The sequence below is a fragment of the Apostichopus japonicus genome, chromosome 4, assembly GCF_037975245.1.
Source record: "Apostichopus japonicus isolate 1M-3 chromosome 4, ASM3797524v1, whole genome shotgun sequence".
Classification (NCBI taxonomy): Eukaryota; Metazoa; Echinodermata; class Holothuroidea; order Aspidochirotida; family Stichopodidae; genus Apostichopus; species Apostichopus japonicus.
Window position 1 is genome coordinate 19368514 of NC_092564.1, and position 17167 is coordinate 19385680.

The 17167-nt window shown below is 36.9% G+C and overlaps 1 protein-coding gene across 5 annotated transcripts in view; it reads left to right on the plus strand.

The window, feature by feature from the left end:
• Positions 1-4607: 4607 nt before the first annotated feature.
• Positions 4608-17167, plus strand: part of LOC139966726 (hyalin-like) — a 34499-nt gene continuing 21939 nt past the window's right edge. For all 5 annotated transcript variants that reach the window (XM_071970035.1, XM_071970036.1, XM_071970037.1 and 2 more), the window contains exons 1-8: positions 4608-4930; positions 8266-8405; positions 9362-9454; positions 10147-10247; positions 10976-11086; positions 11566-11695; positions 15628-15834; positions 16653-16693. In XM_071970035.1, the coding sequence (XP_071826136.1) occupies positions 8290-8405; positions 9362-9454; positions 10147-10247; positions 10976-11086; positions 11566-11695; positions 15628-15834; positions 16653-16693 (799 nt within the window). In that variant the 5' untranslated portion in view covers positions 4608-4930; positions 8266-8289. The remainder of the gene's footprint in view (positions 4931-8265; positions 8406-9361; positions 9455-10146; positions 10248-10975; positions 11087-11565; positions 11696-15627; positions 15835-16652; positions 16694-17167) is intronic.

Here is a 17167-nt window from a genome sequence, read left to right on the forward strand (position 1 = left end):
ACGGTTATTGCTAGGTAACGGGTGTCGTCTGCTGCTCTAAGCACGCAAACACATTTACGTACTAGTTGGGTGAAATCATCATGCGTAATAGGGAGAGTAGTATATTAGTACCACCCTGGAACACATCACATGACCCTCCATACATGGTACGCGCGTACGCGCGTATTTACTGTGTGATAGTTTCTCCAGATTCATTAAACTCGTTGTGATATGCATGAAGCTAGCGCTATATCCCAACACCATCTACAATGGACCGGTACACTCTCTACATGTAACTCGGTTACGGTAGGGTAAAAGCCCGCCATCTATTTCGACACAAACACGGCTACAGTGTGATAAAATGGAAAGTTTGGACTTCAAAAAAGAGAAGAAAAAAACAAAACATATCGAGATATTTAAGTGAATATATACGTTCAGGGACGTATATACATGGGTTTAGAGGTGTCACACACCCCTATGGAAAATCAAAAGTCGGTCCCAAAACGATGCTAAGTATAAATCCCAAAACTGGAAGCAAATTCAGCGTGGTCGTACAGCAATGACAGCAAGAGTAATAAATACAATGTACAAATATGAAGAAAAGGAAACGATATCGTTCTCCGTGTACCTCAGTTCACAGATGCTATATTATATTACTCTTACTATAAAGAATGCTTCAAGCACATGAATGAATGCACATGAGCAGTGTTATAGGCTACATTCAAATGAAATGGAATTCCTCTCAGAATATATGTCTGCAATTTAAGATCGCTTCAATGTAAACGTAGCTGAAATCTTTAAGATCCCTATTATGGTTTGAAATACTTTCCAGGAAACTGTGTCCTTTTCTGACATGTATTTATCTTCTAAATATGTTGCATCTTCCCGGGATTTTGCTCCCCCCCCCCCGGCCCCCTATACACCCAGACAATAACAATGTGCAGTAGTACAAGTTACAAATCAAAATTCTACTTAGTTGTTGCACTCAGGGAGTCAGTCTCAAAAAAGTTAGTTGTTTTTAAAATCGTTCTACATTCCCTTGCAAAAAAATGGTGAAAGTACGCACATGTATACACGGTAGTGGAATCGACACCTTCCCTTTAACTGAGTATGTCTCTTCAGTGGTAGTTGCGAACATTTGCAAATGAACTTCGTGGTGCTCAGGATAGAACACCATAGTGTTTCCGCAAATGTTGTTACAGTGATATTGGTTTTGAGTTCAGCAAGATTTAAGGAATTTCGGTATCATCACGTGATACTAAAGTTCCATTTTACTTTAAAATCACTTTGGGAGAATTTCCTTTGCCGCCCATTATGAGTGACTGGAATATTTGCGACTGGATATCGCTGTTAACTGAAGCAATGTTATAACTGTTAAGTTTAAGAGCAATTATTTATAGTGATAATTAAAATATATCGAGATGAGTTTTCGCTAAATTAATTTCTGTCAGGGATATTCTACAAGTTTTTGTTGCCAATTACTTTTCCGTTAGGTTGAAAATGCTGCTATAAAACAACCCGGTGAAGAATGGGACATGATGCGATTTCGAAAATGGATGAATGACAGGATGGTCCCCGCGGCCCCGCTGCATAGCTCTCGAAGTTACTGCGAACATCAATTGATTTCAAGCCAGTTTCTTCACCACCCTCACGTGTGAGGATTCGTCACGCTCTGATAAACAATAATGTTAGTGCGATTAACCAGGGTGTTGCTACATTGTGTTGCTACAGCCTCCACGGATTGACGCAAAGTTGCGACTGGGCAATTCATCCAATGTTTGCATAGGGTGTTCTGTTGTTGCTGAATTCTGAATTGAGTAAAAATCAAACTACGTATACAATTATTTCAAGGCAATTTGGTACCACATTTGCACGTGGAGGTATTGTCCGAGCTTGACTTAATGGAATAACACAATTTCACATCAACTTAACACAATATGAAACTAACGGTTATAAACTATTTAGAACAAGTGTATATAGTGAGTGACCCCACTATAAATATTTGACAGTGCGAAAAACGCCACCGTGATGCTGTCATAAAACGCATAAACTAATTACCTTAGTTCCAATTTTTTGACGTTTTTAATTTAATTTTGTTAGAAAGTATATGCTTATAGAATTCGTTTAATTCACCATTTATTTTGTGATAGAACCTTTCCGTTGTGAAAGTTACATTGAATATACAGTGTTTAAGGTAGCATATACGCCTATTAAAGCCCGTTGACTTAACACACTAAATCTTAAAAGAAATGTGGTATCTTAAGTCTTGATAGAAGTTCTCACTAGCTAAACTCTACCCATTACTGGATAGCTGACGAGTTGGCCATTTATGGCACCATCAAATTTTCGTATCATGACCATGCATATTGTTTTGCATTGAGCGCGTGAAGTTTTCGTCACTTGTAAACAAACCGTTCTACTTAGTAGTAAACAATTTTCGTAGCTGCTCCTGCATGGGAGGCTGGAAGTTTTTTCACTGTTATGGATTTTCCAACTCATTACGATTTCAATATATATATATATATATATATATATCAGGCGCGTATCCAGGGGGGGCGTTGGGGGCGCGCGCCCCCCGGGTAAGAAAAAGAGGAGAGAAAAAAAGAGAAGAAAAAGGAAAAAAGAGGAGGAGGAGAGGAAGGAAGGGTAAAGAAAAAGAAGAAAGAGAGAAAAAGGAGAAAAGGAGGGAGAAGAAGAAAACGCCAAGACAACGGGAAGAGAAAGAGGAACAGTGACATCATTACGGCGCTGATCCCTATATACACATGCAGGGTAGCCAGTGACGGATCAAGGATTTCGGAAGGGGCGTGTGCCTCACCCTACCCCTCCATTTTTGACGTTTCCATTTTTCCTCTCTCACTAATGATCTATATATATACTATATATGGTCTATCAAAAATATCAAAAAATAATTTCAAAATAGAAAATGCTTAGTTGCAACTTACAAGGCCTGGGAAGTGTCATTTCCAGCGATCTGGGAGGCATTTTCGGCAAAAATTTGCTTGTACGCTTCGCGCCAACAAATGGCCCTGGGTAGTGCCATTTCCAGCGATCTTGGAGGCATTTTCGGGCAAAATTTTCTTGTACGCTTCGCTCCAACTCATGGTGGAGCTACGCTTAGATAATTTGCCTACAGGCTTTGCTCCTCCCTTGGCAAATTATTCTCTACGCGCCTGTTCGAATTTCTAAAGCAAACAGCAGATATCACATCATATCAGTGAGCATGAAAATGGCGTTCCAGGATGAACAGCCTCAAAACTGCCCGACTTGCCCGAAAAAAATAACCAAAAATTTTCGCGCGCGAAGCGCGCGTTCAACATGTAAATGTCACATAAGTAAGCATCGGTTATTACATCGCATGCCATCGTGTACCGAACGGTTCATGAAAGTTGCGCAGTATACCGCGGGATGCTAATGTAAACAACGAAATGTCTTATGCAGATGGAGAAAAAGCTTGGAAGTCCAATCATGTCAAAACTCTCTTTTACATTAGACATGGCGAATTAGGGGCTGCAGCCCCACCCCCCCCCCCCCGCCTTCTACGCCTATGTGTGTAATGTTCGGTTTCGGAAATATCTGCTATGTTTTCATTTCCGAAACCAAGTTTTATAATAGCCGTTATAAGAAGTTTTAATATTTCTACACCAATAAATTAACTGTGTCGGAATTTTCCAAAATTCCTTCACCAACATTCTTCATCACACTTCCCTCTACTCGTGCAATTATTGACCGGTCTGTTAGGGGTTCGAGGAGGTTTTTCTATATTGGTTGTCCATAGATGAAATTTTTGGCAACATTATGGGTATGTTTTCAAGTGAGTTTATTCACGAGAAATGGGAATTTTCAAATTCTCAACAAATAATGGGCTTAAAACCTTCAAAAGTGGGGCTGACGGGTATTGTGGGCCGCGACGTAGAATCACCTACAAAAGCAATGATCCACAGGACATGCGATCAGGTCGAATATGATTTGTGACTGGTGACAATCTTCAGAAAGGTTATGGATGGAAAAAAAACTATTGGGAAATACTTGGTTCTCAGGCAAAAAGTGTACATCTGGTTGGTCATTTTCAAGCCCGAGAAACGCCATTTCCGGTGATCTGGGGGGGGGGGGTATCAAAACCAGAAATTTTCTTGTACGCTGCGCGCCAACCGATGGTGGCGCTCCGCTTAGATAGTAATTCGCGCCCCCCGGGTTAGAAAATCCTGGATACGCCCCTGTATATATATATATATATATTTATTTATATAACTTGTTACTTAATATGGGGTAAGAAGAAGGTCAGCCGGAGCAAATTTAACTGTGAGATTGCGTAAAGAAGATTAGGACCGTAAATGCTCTCCAGTTATGCAAATTTGACCAGTTGATAGAAGAATCGCCAAGCTCAGGCTTTAATGGCAAACAATTAACTGACACTATATACCAAGGTCACACGTAGAGCCGAAAAAGTTGAGTCACTAAAACTGCACAAATACAAGCCCCCCACGGTCACGTCTCAATGAACAAAATGAAAGAAATACAATTAGTTAACGCCACCGCCATTCAGGCTGTCTACGTACAATGGTTATACTTGGTACCCAGCCATAGCTGATAGGTTACGTACAATGGTTATACTTGGTATACCCTACAACTGATAGTTTACCTTTATTACAACATAACCAAACACTGGAACGCTTCTCTAGAAATCGCCTATAGTATCCTTACTGAGATATTGGTGACGTCAGGTCATGTTAAACACGACGATAATATATTTGTTCGGTTTATTCTGGAATGTGGGATTTATAAATTGATACAATATTTGTATTTTCATCTGTATATCAGGGCTAACGGAGACGGTTTTGTTCATCTGACTATAGGAAACACGGGATGATCTTATTGGAATAACACTGTACACTGATATACATGTATTGGCGCTAAAAGGAGAATCAAGGAAAAGGATTGTTAAAACAAGGTTTGTATCATATTCAAGAGGTCTGTGTGTGTGTATGTGAATGCTTAATAGTTATATAAACGAATGTATATGTGTGTGAGTATATTCATATGTTTCTGGTGTCCTGCGTCACTTAATCGTGCACATTATTTCATAGGAATTATCACGACAAATGAATGGATATGCACCATTTTACTTCTCTCCGGTCGCCACCGTTATGCAAGAAAAATATTTCACAGCAACATGTATCATTAGTTTACCCCACAATTTAAAGGATGACTTTGTTTACAAACTTCATATTGGTATGTTGTATAGACTGTTCAAAAGCACTGCTCTTGGTCCATAAAAATGACCCTTTAGACCTATGATGAGTGCCATCAATGAAAGTAGCTGAACTACTTAGTCTAACACACAGTTCATTATAGGTCAGATCCTCGGATATAACATAAAACTCAAATGCAATATCAAAAGGCTTTCTATTGCCTTTCATAACATATGTTATTAATGTATTATAAATTTGTCAAATACAAATGGTGTTTGAATGTGTTCCAATAATGTTCTGTAGTTTATAGTTTATATGACGTAAACAGAATATGTTCTGATTTGATTTATCAGAATAATTTTTAAAACAATGATTTGACATTAACATTTAGGCCTGCACTGAGGAGATGACGTCATCATCAAGTCAGCGTTAAAGCAGCACTCCTTGAGATTTACTGCAGTATATATATATATATATATATATATATATATATATATATATATATATATTTACGGGGAATTGAAAAGCCGGAATGGCTGTATAGACACATAGCAATCGCCAGCCGATTCACGCAGAGATTACAGTAACTAATGTAAATCTTCAAGTTTTGTACCACAGTAATTACTTGTATTGTGCTGACAAATCTGATATATCGGTAGCATGGTGCTATTAGGATTACAGTAAGGGTTGAGGATATGTGTAATCCCGACAAATCCCAATAACTGGATTTGTTGGAATGACACTTATCCTCAGTTCTTATGGTACTCGTAATAGCACGTCCTACCAATTTATATCACGATCCGGTTTTTAATTTGGAACAAAACTTTAGGATTTACAGTAGTAACTGTGTTCTCTGTGTGTGTCGGGTGCAGGCGCGTAGCCAAGGGGGGGGGGGCGAAGGGGGCAGCCGCCCCCCCTTGAGCATAATTTTTTTTTTTTATGTTTTTATGATATCGCTAGTATTTTCAAAAGAGAAAATGCTAAGATGCAACTTACAAGGCCTGGGAAGTGCCTTTTCCAGCGATCTGGGAGGCATTCTAAGCCAAAATTTTCTTGTACGCTTCGCGCAAAACATGGTGGCGCTACGCTTAGTAGTTTTCAATGCCGAATCTACAGTTTCGCCCCTCCCTTGGCAAATTCCTGGCTACGCGCCTGGTCGGGTGCAATCTCACTTCCTCTTTTTTTGGTCTTGTTGTTAGACTATCCAAACCAAAGTTCTTCCTGAGGTTAACCTTTTGAAGGCGCTATGTTTCCTTATAATTTAAATACATTTCAAAAAGGTTGGTGGTGTCCCCTTTTAATTAATTCTCAGAAGCTAAGGACAAACAATTTAAGATGTCTCGGAAAAAAACCTATAGGAAGTATAAAGCAACAAACACGATGCTGAAATTTTAGGATGACTGCCTATTACTTGAATTTCTTACATATTTTTCGACTATATCTGTGATAGCATTTATCAACTTACTTGATGGACAATGCATTTGCATATATATATATATATATATATATATATATATATATATATATATATATATATATATATATATATATACACATTTTTTCGCAAAATGTATAATTTTTCACTTCATTCCAAGGTTTAAAATATTGGACAGATTAAATAGCACATATTCCACTACAATGGGTTGGAAATTGAATAAAAGGGAGTGTATTAATTTGAGCCCACGTTGTAACATATCATACATGCTTCCTAAATGATAAAGATCAATTGTAATAATCTAGCGATACAATGCAGTTACAACTAACTTATTATATATATATAACTTGCGATAATGGACAATAGAAAACAACAGAAGTCGGGAATGTGTCTTTTATCAGTACCTTTATTTTCTGTTATCGCCTTAAAATTATATAATGGTATAGAAATATGACAAATTTCGTGGGTGAAGTTAAGGAATGCGTCCCGACAATAGACCAACAGAGAATATGCAACTCACGTAATGTGGTTGATTCCACTTCGCTGTGGTTGATTTGTATTTTATATAGTGTTTTAAAGAGTTAGAGACACAAGTATCAGATTAAACACTACTATAAAGAATAGTTTTCTGTTCTGCAGCCTGTAACTTCTCTCTTCCAACTCGACTTTGAGAAACAGAAACTTTAGTCACTGACCGAATATTGCAGTAAACAGTTTAATATGCCTTAGTTCACTAAAAATGAAAAAATATAAAAACATGGGGTGGGATTTATATATGACAAATTTCGGCTTGAAGTCAAACCAGAGAAAGACGTATACAATTGTACTTCAACTGTATTGGCTTATGTACTGTATTAATAATGGTTGTAATCCGAAACCAATTGCAAATAGGCACCCACTGTCATCATGAATGCATATACATGCATGGTTAAGTATACGATTACATATTACTTGGAGTTTACGACAGGATTTGAATATCTCCACCTAAATTGACATACAACACAACTATAACTAACAATTTCCACCTCTATTCATAATATACATTAACCATGTAATGTATGCGCAACTCTTTGCCCAGTACGGGATAATACGACTTAATGAATCGGACAGTATCGTTACTATTATTACCTGGTAAGGATAATGGCCAGCTTTTTGTACACTACTGTATAGTATATTGTGGAGATCACCCTTGAAATGGTTTATTCGTTATGGGATTACACTGTATATTAACACACACTGTATATTGACATATATATATATATATTATATACATATATATATACATATAGATATATATATATATTATATACATATATACATATATATACAAATATATATATATATATATTATATACATATATATATACATATAGATATATATATATATATATTATATACATATATACATATATATACAAATATATATATATATATATATATATATATATATATATATACATGTGTTCTCGATTGAATCTGGCTGGGCTTTATTGGAACATACTTAATGTGTAAGATCACTTGGAATGACACGTACCCAGCTCTTTATAAAAAGGGGGAAAAACGATGCAAAATTCTCTCATATGATTTATCCTTGTTAAAAAAAAAATCAATAAATGTTTTGTTTTAATTCTTACTGTAATGTGCCATTTAATTTTACAGACTGCACGTTACGTCATTTGAGATATGACGCAGGAGTTTGGTTACGTAATAATTTACGTTACATTACTTGGCTTTACTCGTGGCCAAGATTCCATACCACTTAGCCAAGATGGAGACCATGTCTGTACGAGGACAGAAAGGTAAGCAGAGTGGAAACTTTTGTAACGAAGCTCACAATATACTAAACAATTACAGTGTACTGAGCCAATGTTTTTTGCTTGGGGGGGGGGGGGGGTTGAAAACGAAAAGAATATGGAACCTAGTAATAAATGTACAAACGCGTAAAGGGAATAGAAGAAGATGAGTGCAACCTTCATAGTTCACAGTGTTGCAATTCAGAGCCCTGCATAGATACCGGGTAACATATGTAATAAGTTATCTGTGATATCCCATCCTCTCATTTCTCCATTAACCCCGTTCCGGGGAATTGGTTCCATGCATCCTGGCGTCTGACAGCTTCCAATAGGTTCCAACATCATTGATAAATAATTTCATCTGGAATGATATATTAGCGCAAAATGAAAACACTGGAAAATATTGATCTTAAGGCAACTTCTTGAAATTGTTGTGAATTAGTATATTCATTGTGGCTCTCAGTCAACTCGGTATATATTGAGTTTCATATACGTTTTGGGACTAAAGGGAGAACGGGGGGGGGGCAGATTTCCTCACACCTGGAAAAAATACAATTAGTACTCTTCGATCTTACTTAATATTTTTATTATTTTTTTTTATTATTTCTAAACGTGTTGTGTTTTATTATGTGACCAAGAGAGTACCATGGGGTTCTGTTGGATGACATAAGAAATTCTCAATAGCGTTACCATATGCGACTTAAAGAACGACTGTTTGTGAACACCTATACTTTTTCGGAAGTATTTTTTATTTTATTTTATTTGTTTGTAGGCCTAAATCAGGCATTGAAATTGGCCTACAACAAATATCTTGCAGCCCATTGTGGCATGTTTGCAGTGTTCGCAATATACGTTACTCATAATTGATATCAACTGTTTTGACATGTATTCTTATTGCTTATTTTTTGCGGGTTTAAAGAGCGAACCCTTTTTCTTTTCTTTTTTATCAAATAATTTTACAGCTTTAACGACCGTCGAACAGTCAGCTCGATGGCTCAGTATGAATTAACTTACTACACATCATGCGGACTTCTCTCCACATGCAGTAGAAAACGGTGAGTATTTTTAGTATGGTGTTGCAGTTGTAGAATTTATCGTATGGCATGGTGGTTAGCTTTTCACGAAACATTCATTTTACGTTAGGGTTTTAACACATATAATACTTTTCAAGATCAAATGAGCAAATTAAATTTTAGAAATTCAGTTGAACAATGCTCTGAGTCAGTGACGTAACCAAGCACCCGGGTACCAATCAAGGGGTTGCCATTGCCACAGCCCCCAAAATGCCTACTATAAATGAATATTTTGAACAAACAAGGGAAAAGTTAAGAAACATTCACTAAATAAAGAGAATTCCTAAACTTATAATCAGTTCAAATTTGCTTGCTAAAGATAGCACCATTTTGCAGCTAAGCCACCTTACATAAACACAGCAAAAACTCCCTTCTCCTTAGATCCCTTCCACCAGGACGTAGTAGCCTACTGAGTATTTTCAGATCAATAGCCACCTTCAAACTGTAATTCCAGTCTTGTGCACATTGCTCATATATATGCTTCAAAAAGCTCTTGTGTTTTCATATACATATATATATATATATATATATATATATATATATATATATATATACATAAATATATATATATATATATATTTATAATATAATATAATATAAAATCACAGCTTTGGTGTAAGATGTGTTTTCCCTAATGACTTCATTTAAATTAATCTGTATACTTGTTTCTACAGGACTGCATACCGTGCTGCATACAGTTATGAATTCTTCCTAAACTACAGAGAAGTTCTTGTTTGCTGTGATGGTTATACCCAAACTAGTGATTCATGCACTCGTAAGCGATTAACCTATTTAATAATCACAACCAATTCTTTTATAACTTATTTGTCTTTGGTTATATCGTAAATTATATCTTGTACTGATTTGTCACAGTTTGTAGTATTGTAAGGTTACCAAACACCCCCCCCCCCCCTCCCACCAGGGATATTTCTGTTTACAACCATATAATTACCTTCTACATAGTACATGCAAGCGTACTCGCTCTTGTACGTTGTGGTATTGGTGGTGTATAGTAATAACTGTGTGTGTCCCCTAAATTCATGTACTGTGTTATACATATGTATAGCTGGACTGATAGACACTGTAGTAGTTGTTCGTCATCAACGCCATCTTTCTTTAAACTAACATTATTGCTCTTACTGTCACGATTTCAGCCGAATACTATGATAAGTAATATGTGCACTATAAAGGTATACTTGAATTAGCTTAATTTTGTTAATCGAATCGTTCCCTGATTAGTTTCATTTTGATTCACTTTCAGACTACCAACATTGTATAAAGTTTATTGTTTGCACTCTTTGGAGACTAACCATTCATATCATAAAAATGTCAAAAATTTATGAATTAGGGGACGTTTTTGCTCAACTTTGCAACACTGAAGATATAGGAAACTAGTTTATTCCTTATAAGTCATGTGATTTCATGTTACATGTGCATGGTCATTATCAGATTTTACGGCTATGTCCTAGTTTTATAGTTTATATATATACATTTTTTTTACAGCTTGTTCAAGTGAAACATGGGGTAGTGATTGTGCCAACCAATGTCTTTGTGAGAATGAAGCTACTTGTGATCCAGTTAACGGCGAGTGCTATTGTCCACCTGGATATACAGGTTGGTTTTGCCACCCCCCTCTCCTCCCTCCCCTCCCCTCCCACGATCTATACTCACCAAGAATGTATGTAGACTTAAATCTACCATAGCTCCATATTTTGTGAAGAACATCAACCTAGGTATCAAAACAAGTTGTTATAACAAGTACGAAAATAATGCACCTCTGTTTCCCTAAATGAGTCCTTTACCAATTTCACTCTGCAAAGAAAAGTTATTATATACACAATGTACATATGTTTCGAAGTTTCGATTTGAGCGTGTTTTGAGCGTGTTCTTTGCCATCATTTGCTTCCTCCTAAACTCCCATTTCCCTCCCCCTCCATCGTTCCCCAGACCTTCCCCTCAAAAACCACCTCCCCCACCTACCATCCACCCACAACCTCCCCCATGTCCTTTTCATCTGACATTGCATACTGTTTAGTATGCTTTTATATCACATCCAATTGTACCAACGTCTTTGCGTTCCTCTTACCTCGCAGGTGCCCTCTGTGATTCACCCTGCCCCACCGGTAAATATGGACAAGATTGCTCCTCAACTTGCGAATGTCCAAACTCTTGCCAACCAGTAGATGGAACTTGTATCTGCGAACCTGGCTTCACTGGCCAAGGGTAAGTAGTTAAATTGCACCCTCAAAGTGGCAACAGATCATAAGAATCTAATGTAATCTATGGGTACATTCAATTCTTGACTCCTCAAGGGACAACAAGGTGGGATTTAAGTGCAAGTATACACCACTCAATTGTGTACACACCTTTCTGTATTACAACATTGTGAACCCGAGGCAACATTGGGAAGGTTTAAATCACCAGTGCAGTGCAAATACTTATTACCCCAGATTAAAGGGTGTGAAGACTCCCGCAAAAAGAAACGTATAATGCCGGTAATCTGACCTAGTTTCGAATGAGGTGTAACAGAAGTGTTAGGACAGCACCATCGATCCCAGAAAATACACACAGCTTGCTACCGTCGGTAATTAGACACTAGTGTACAGTCAGTACATATACAGCTGCGGTCAATATCCATAGCACAGTGTACAAACGATACAGCGATGGACATCTCAGGCCCAGCAAAATATAACAAGGTATCACGTTTTATTGCTGTCTGCATTTTGTAGCGACAAGAGAAAAAACTTCACTTTCAAGCAACGGAAAGTTAACTTTTTAAAGATGGCGGCACGCTGTTTGGGGCGAGTCTTCAATGCCTTAAAGCTATTGATTTTCTAAAATAATTTTTACCATTTTAGCAAATTTGTCATATGAGGTGGGCAAGAACAAGGTCCCTTTCTGGTCTTACCTTCCCATCGCCAATGAATTTGTCAGCACCCTCTATGACTTTATCTGTGGTAAATATTTTACCAAAATGTATTATTCTGCCATTTTTGTGGATGAGAATAGTTGAAATTTTTGTATCAATTGTGCAGACTTACGGTATCAGCATGCTGGTAATTGATAGACGCAGTGTCTTTAGTGGTAAAACGGTGAAACTATGACAATAGCAAACAATATTATCAGTATATCTACATTGTTGCTGGTTCCTGTTGACCTCAAAGCAAAATCAAATATGGAATGGAATTAGGCTGTATAGGGTGAAATGCTGTTGTTCAGCTATTTAATAGGATGGTATACGTCACACCTTTAGGATGCCTACGTAAAATTAACAGGTGTGATCATGTGATGCTTTCTTGTTTCTTTTGTTTATTGACTTGTTCATTATTTCCATCAATGATCCAATTTAGTTTAACCCCCCATTTTGTCGTATTTGGTTAGTAGAGATTAATGAAAATATTCATATAGTTTGCGTCATATTTGTAAGGGAATCTATTTAAGGACAAAAAAAAAAAACCCAACTTGGTCGATGAATTAGCTCTGTTTGAAAATATTATATACAACGAATATTCTCAATCTGTGGAAATTGTTTCCTTTTTTATTTTAATAGTACTTCTACCTTCAATACACAAGACAGTTTGTCCATATTATTCTGAGCTGTATTTACAACTTCGGTTTATCATTTTAATGAGTTCAACAGCAACTAATAATGCTGTATATAGTGTATACAGGCCAAGGGCGGCGGAACCGGGGGGGGGGGGCACAGGGCCATCTGAGGGGTTTGTAAAACCAAAATTTTTCTTGTACGCTCCGCGCCAACCGGTGGCGCTCCGCTCAGATAGTCGTGCATACAACTTTGCAAATCCTGGCTACGCCCCTGACTTTGAATGAATTTCTGTGGGTCAAACTCAAAGCTATTTCGAATGGAAAAAAATTGTTAAGATATTAACAAGAAATAAACTCTAATTCCGAAGATTCCTACATTAGCAAATAGCATGATTTCACCTCATTTTGTCTCAAAAGAAAACTTTTTCCTTGTTTCCCAATTTGCACATTGGATATTGCAGGCTAGTATGCAAGTTTTCCTTGAGGGGGGGGGGGGGGCGTTGATGGAGTGATGTGTATACGCAAATAAGATAATACAATAAGAGTTATAAAGGGTACTAAATATAAGGCTTCATCAGTCCAATCGAATTTCTGCAAAGTGCCCTTTGATGTCGGTGCCCCCCCCCCCCCCCAGATTAAAAGTGCTTCCGCCGCCCTTGATACAGGCTCTAAGATGCTGCCTAATAGAGCAATTTTGTGTTATTAATTTTTCGCGCGCTCCGCACGTACAACATGTTAATGTACTTATCGTATAGGCATGCGTCGGTTATCACATCTCATGCCAAATTACAAACAAGCATTTGCCTCGTTATTACCCTTTCATATTGGTTATCATATTTGGGAAAGTCGTTACAATAATGATGATAATAATAATATAAGATTAACCAATGAAAAACACACTGGTGTATTACCGAATATATTGGTGCTGATGCAATTCAAATTCACCAGGCATTTCATTCACCGACATCCCTCAAACAGTTGTTATTTCTTTCAGTAGGTGCCCGAAAAATTCTCAGCATATTGCCCGAATTTTCACAAAAATATTTGGTTGGGGGGCAGTAGTCCCCCAGCCCCCCCCCCCGCCTCCTACGCCTATGTCTACTCGATATATATAGGAAGTATGAAGTTAGAAGATTGTAACTTGTATGAACATACTGATCACATTACCGGTCATTATTAGTCTTGCACTGAAGTAGAAAAAAGGATTTAGTCAATCAGGCTGCAGTTTTGATCAATTGGGTCATAGTTTGCTTGAAAACGGAACTTTGAGTAACAAATACAGGTCTCCCCTAATCGAGTTTAAGTCAAATAGAGCCACTCAATTTTCAGGGTTAAGCACTACTAATTGTCAGGTTGGAAGGTGTCCTATACTATACATTGGATATCATATAAAATAATCAGGGATATGTTGGCCGAATTATAAAGATAACCATTTTTACTTTATAGTGCTTTTAATTCTCATGTATAGATACGTATATATAAAAGTTCTGAAGAATTTTATAACATAACAAGTTCTGAGATGTTTTTGCAAGGCCCAAGTGGTGGATGAATCCAACATTTCCTTCATACACATTTGTCTCAGAAACTCTGTATTATAAACTATATCTTGATTCAGGGTGTGTAGGCCTATTGTATGAAATCTCTTAGTGATATAAATATGGACTTCGCCCATACATATGCTATTTGCAACTCACAGCAATCATCAAAGCATAGCTTAAACGCAACTTTTCAGTTCACTCGTTCCACACTTCATTTCACGCGGCAATTGTTATGATATCATCAAAGTAAAGTAGAACTACAATGGAAAATCTCTGATCTACAGAGTTGCGAAGGCCTGTAGTAGATCTAGTGACCGAACACACTATTTACGTACATATAAATGTATGTAAATGGATGTATGGAAAGTTTTCACAGGCTATTTAATTAGACTATATTTGTGAAAATCTTTTGTAGCTGTTCACACCTATAGAGAAAAGGAATATGAATACATATGTACAAGGAGTTGAAGAGTTTAGACCAAAGTAAACCCATAATTTCGATTTAAATGTGGAGTATACATTCCTGCAGGGTTCGGTTTCTTCCGGAAGAAACCTATTTCTTCCGGGGACGTGGAAGAAACTGGAAGAAACCTGTTTCTTCCAGGTTTCTTCCAGTTTCTTCCGGAAGAAACTGGAAGAAACCGGAAGAAACTGGAAGAAACTGTGAAAATTGGCTTATAGGCAGCACAGCCCACATACATGATAAAGAGACATATAGTAATACCACCATCTGACTGAAATGCATACCATTGAAACCATCAAAATATGATATTTTTGTTTTGATTATAATTTTGGGTTTTTTTCTACACCAAAAGATGTTTGCTTATAGATCACAATATTCTGTGTGTTATTAGATGAAAAAAAAAACATGAAACCTAATTCACAACTTAAAACTGACGCAAACTGCATGTCATGTTTCATTTGTTTTTTTAACAAACAGCATCAGCCAATCAATATTGTGTTGACCTGAACAAAAAAATATACGCAATAAATAGCACTCTCTTACGTAGCCGCAATATATAAGCTTAATATATTCATATATTATAATATATTCATCTACTATCTTTACAGCTGTACTGATGTATGTCCTACTGGAACATTTGGCCAAGATTGTGCAGGGGATTGTCCAATATGTACCAATGGCGGCTCATGCGATACTGTCACGGGACTCTGTATTTGCCAACAAGGATTTGGAGGGGTCAATTGTAATATAGTTGTAGCCCAGCTTGCCTGCAACTGTACCAATGGGGGTACATGTGATGGAAACGGTGACTGTCTGTGAGTATATATATTTAAATATGTATTTAATACCCTCTTTTCATCCCTAATATCTGATTAAACTGAAATTTAAAAAAAAAAAAAAAAAACTAATTTCATTCATCGAAGAGGAAAGAATGGATGGATACCTCGATTTTGTTCAGCTTTCTCACTTACCTGTCTCTGCATTACCTCAGCACTTCAGACTTCAGATCACTCTTTGCTTGGTATAAGTAGGTAGAGCGATATCGTTGCGGCCATGTAGAGCTACGAATAAGTTTGTCATTTTTAAAATTTCGAAAGACCCATGTATAATGCGATTGCAGAAATTGTCTTTCAAAAGACAAGGTACAGCAATTGGGACCAAAGAACGGATGTGATAAAACTTTTTCATTTTCTTGAATCTATCAGTTTATAAATATAAGATTGTACTTGTGTTGTGTAATAACTGAGTTGCATTCACATTACTAACTTTCTGTACCTTCATTGGCTTCCTAATTTGTGGAAAAAAAAATCAATATTATAAAACAAAGCCAAAGAATTATTACAGTATGGACATTCTTATTTCCAGGAAGCTTAGAAGATCTGAATGTAGTGTTTGGAATTTTCCCAGTGTATTTATTGTTAGAGTACCATCGGTTTCAGTTGCCATAAAAGCCATCCGATAACCTCACGTGCTGCAAACCCCATATCCTCTCTCCCCTGCCCCCCCCCTCTCTCTCTCTTTTCGCCTTTTTCCCATTACCCTACCCAGCTGTTTAGAGTAACAATATGTGCCAAGCATGGAATTTTAATATTTACCTCATTAACATGACATTTTTATCCTGTATCACTCGTAGATGCCCTGAGGGATTTGGAGGACAGTGGTGTGAGTTAGAAGGTAAGAGATTTTGATCAGAATATCCAGAAATCTGTTAGTATCTTGTTAAGATAAGTTCAATATACATGGTTTTTGCAGGATTTATATTTCATCTCTTTTGTGAAAGTGAGTTTAATTATGATCTGCTAAACAAACTTACAAAGAGAGATTACAAGTGTACAAACTTACAATGAGAGATTACAAGTGTACAAACTTACAATGAGAGATTACAAGTATACAAACTTTACAATGAGAGATTCAAGTGTACACACTTCACAATGAGAGATTACAAGTGTACACACTTCACAATCGAGATTGCAAGTGTACAAACTTTACAATGTAAGATTACAAGTGTACAAACTTACAATGAGAGATTACAAGTGTACAAACTTACAATCAGAGATTACAAGTGTACAAACTTCACAATCAGAGATTACAAGTGTACAAACTTCACAATCAGAGATTACAAGTGTACACACTTGCTCCCTTGGCTGC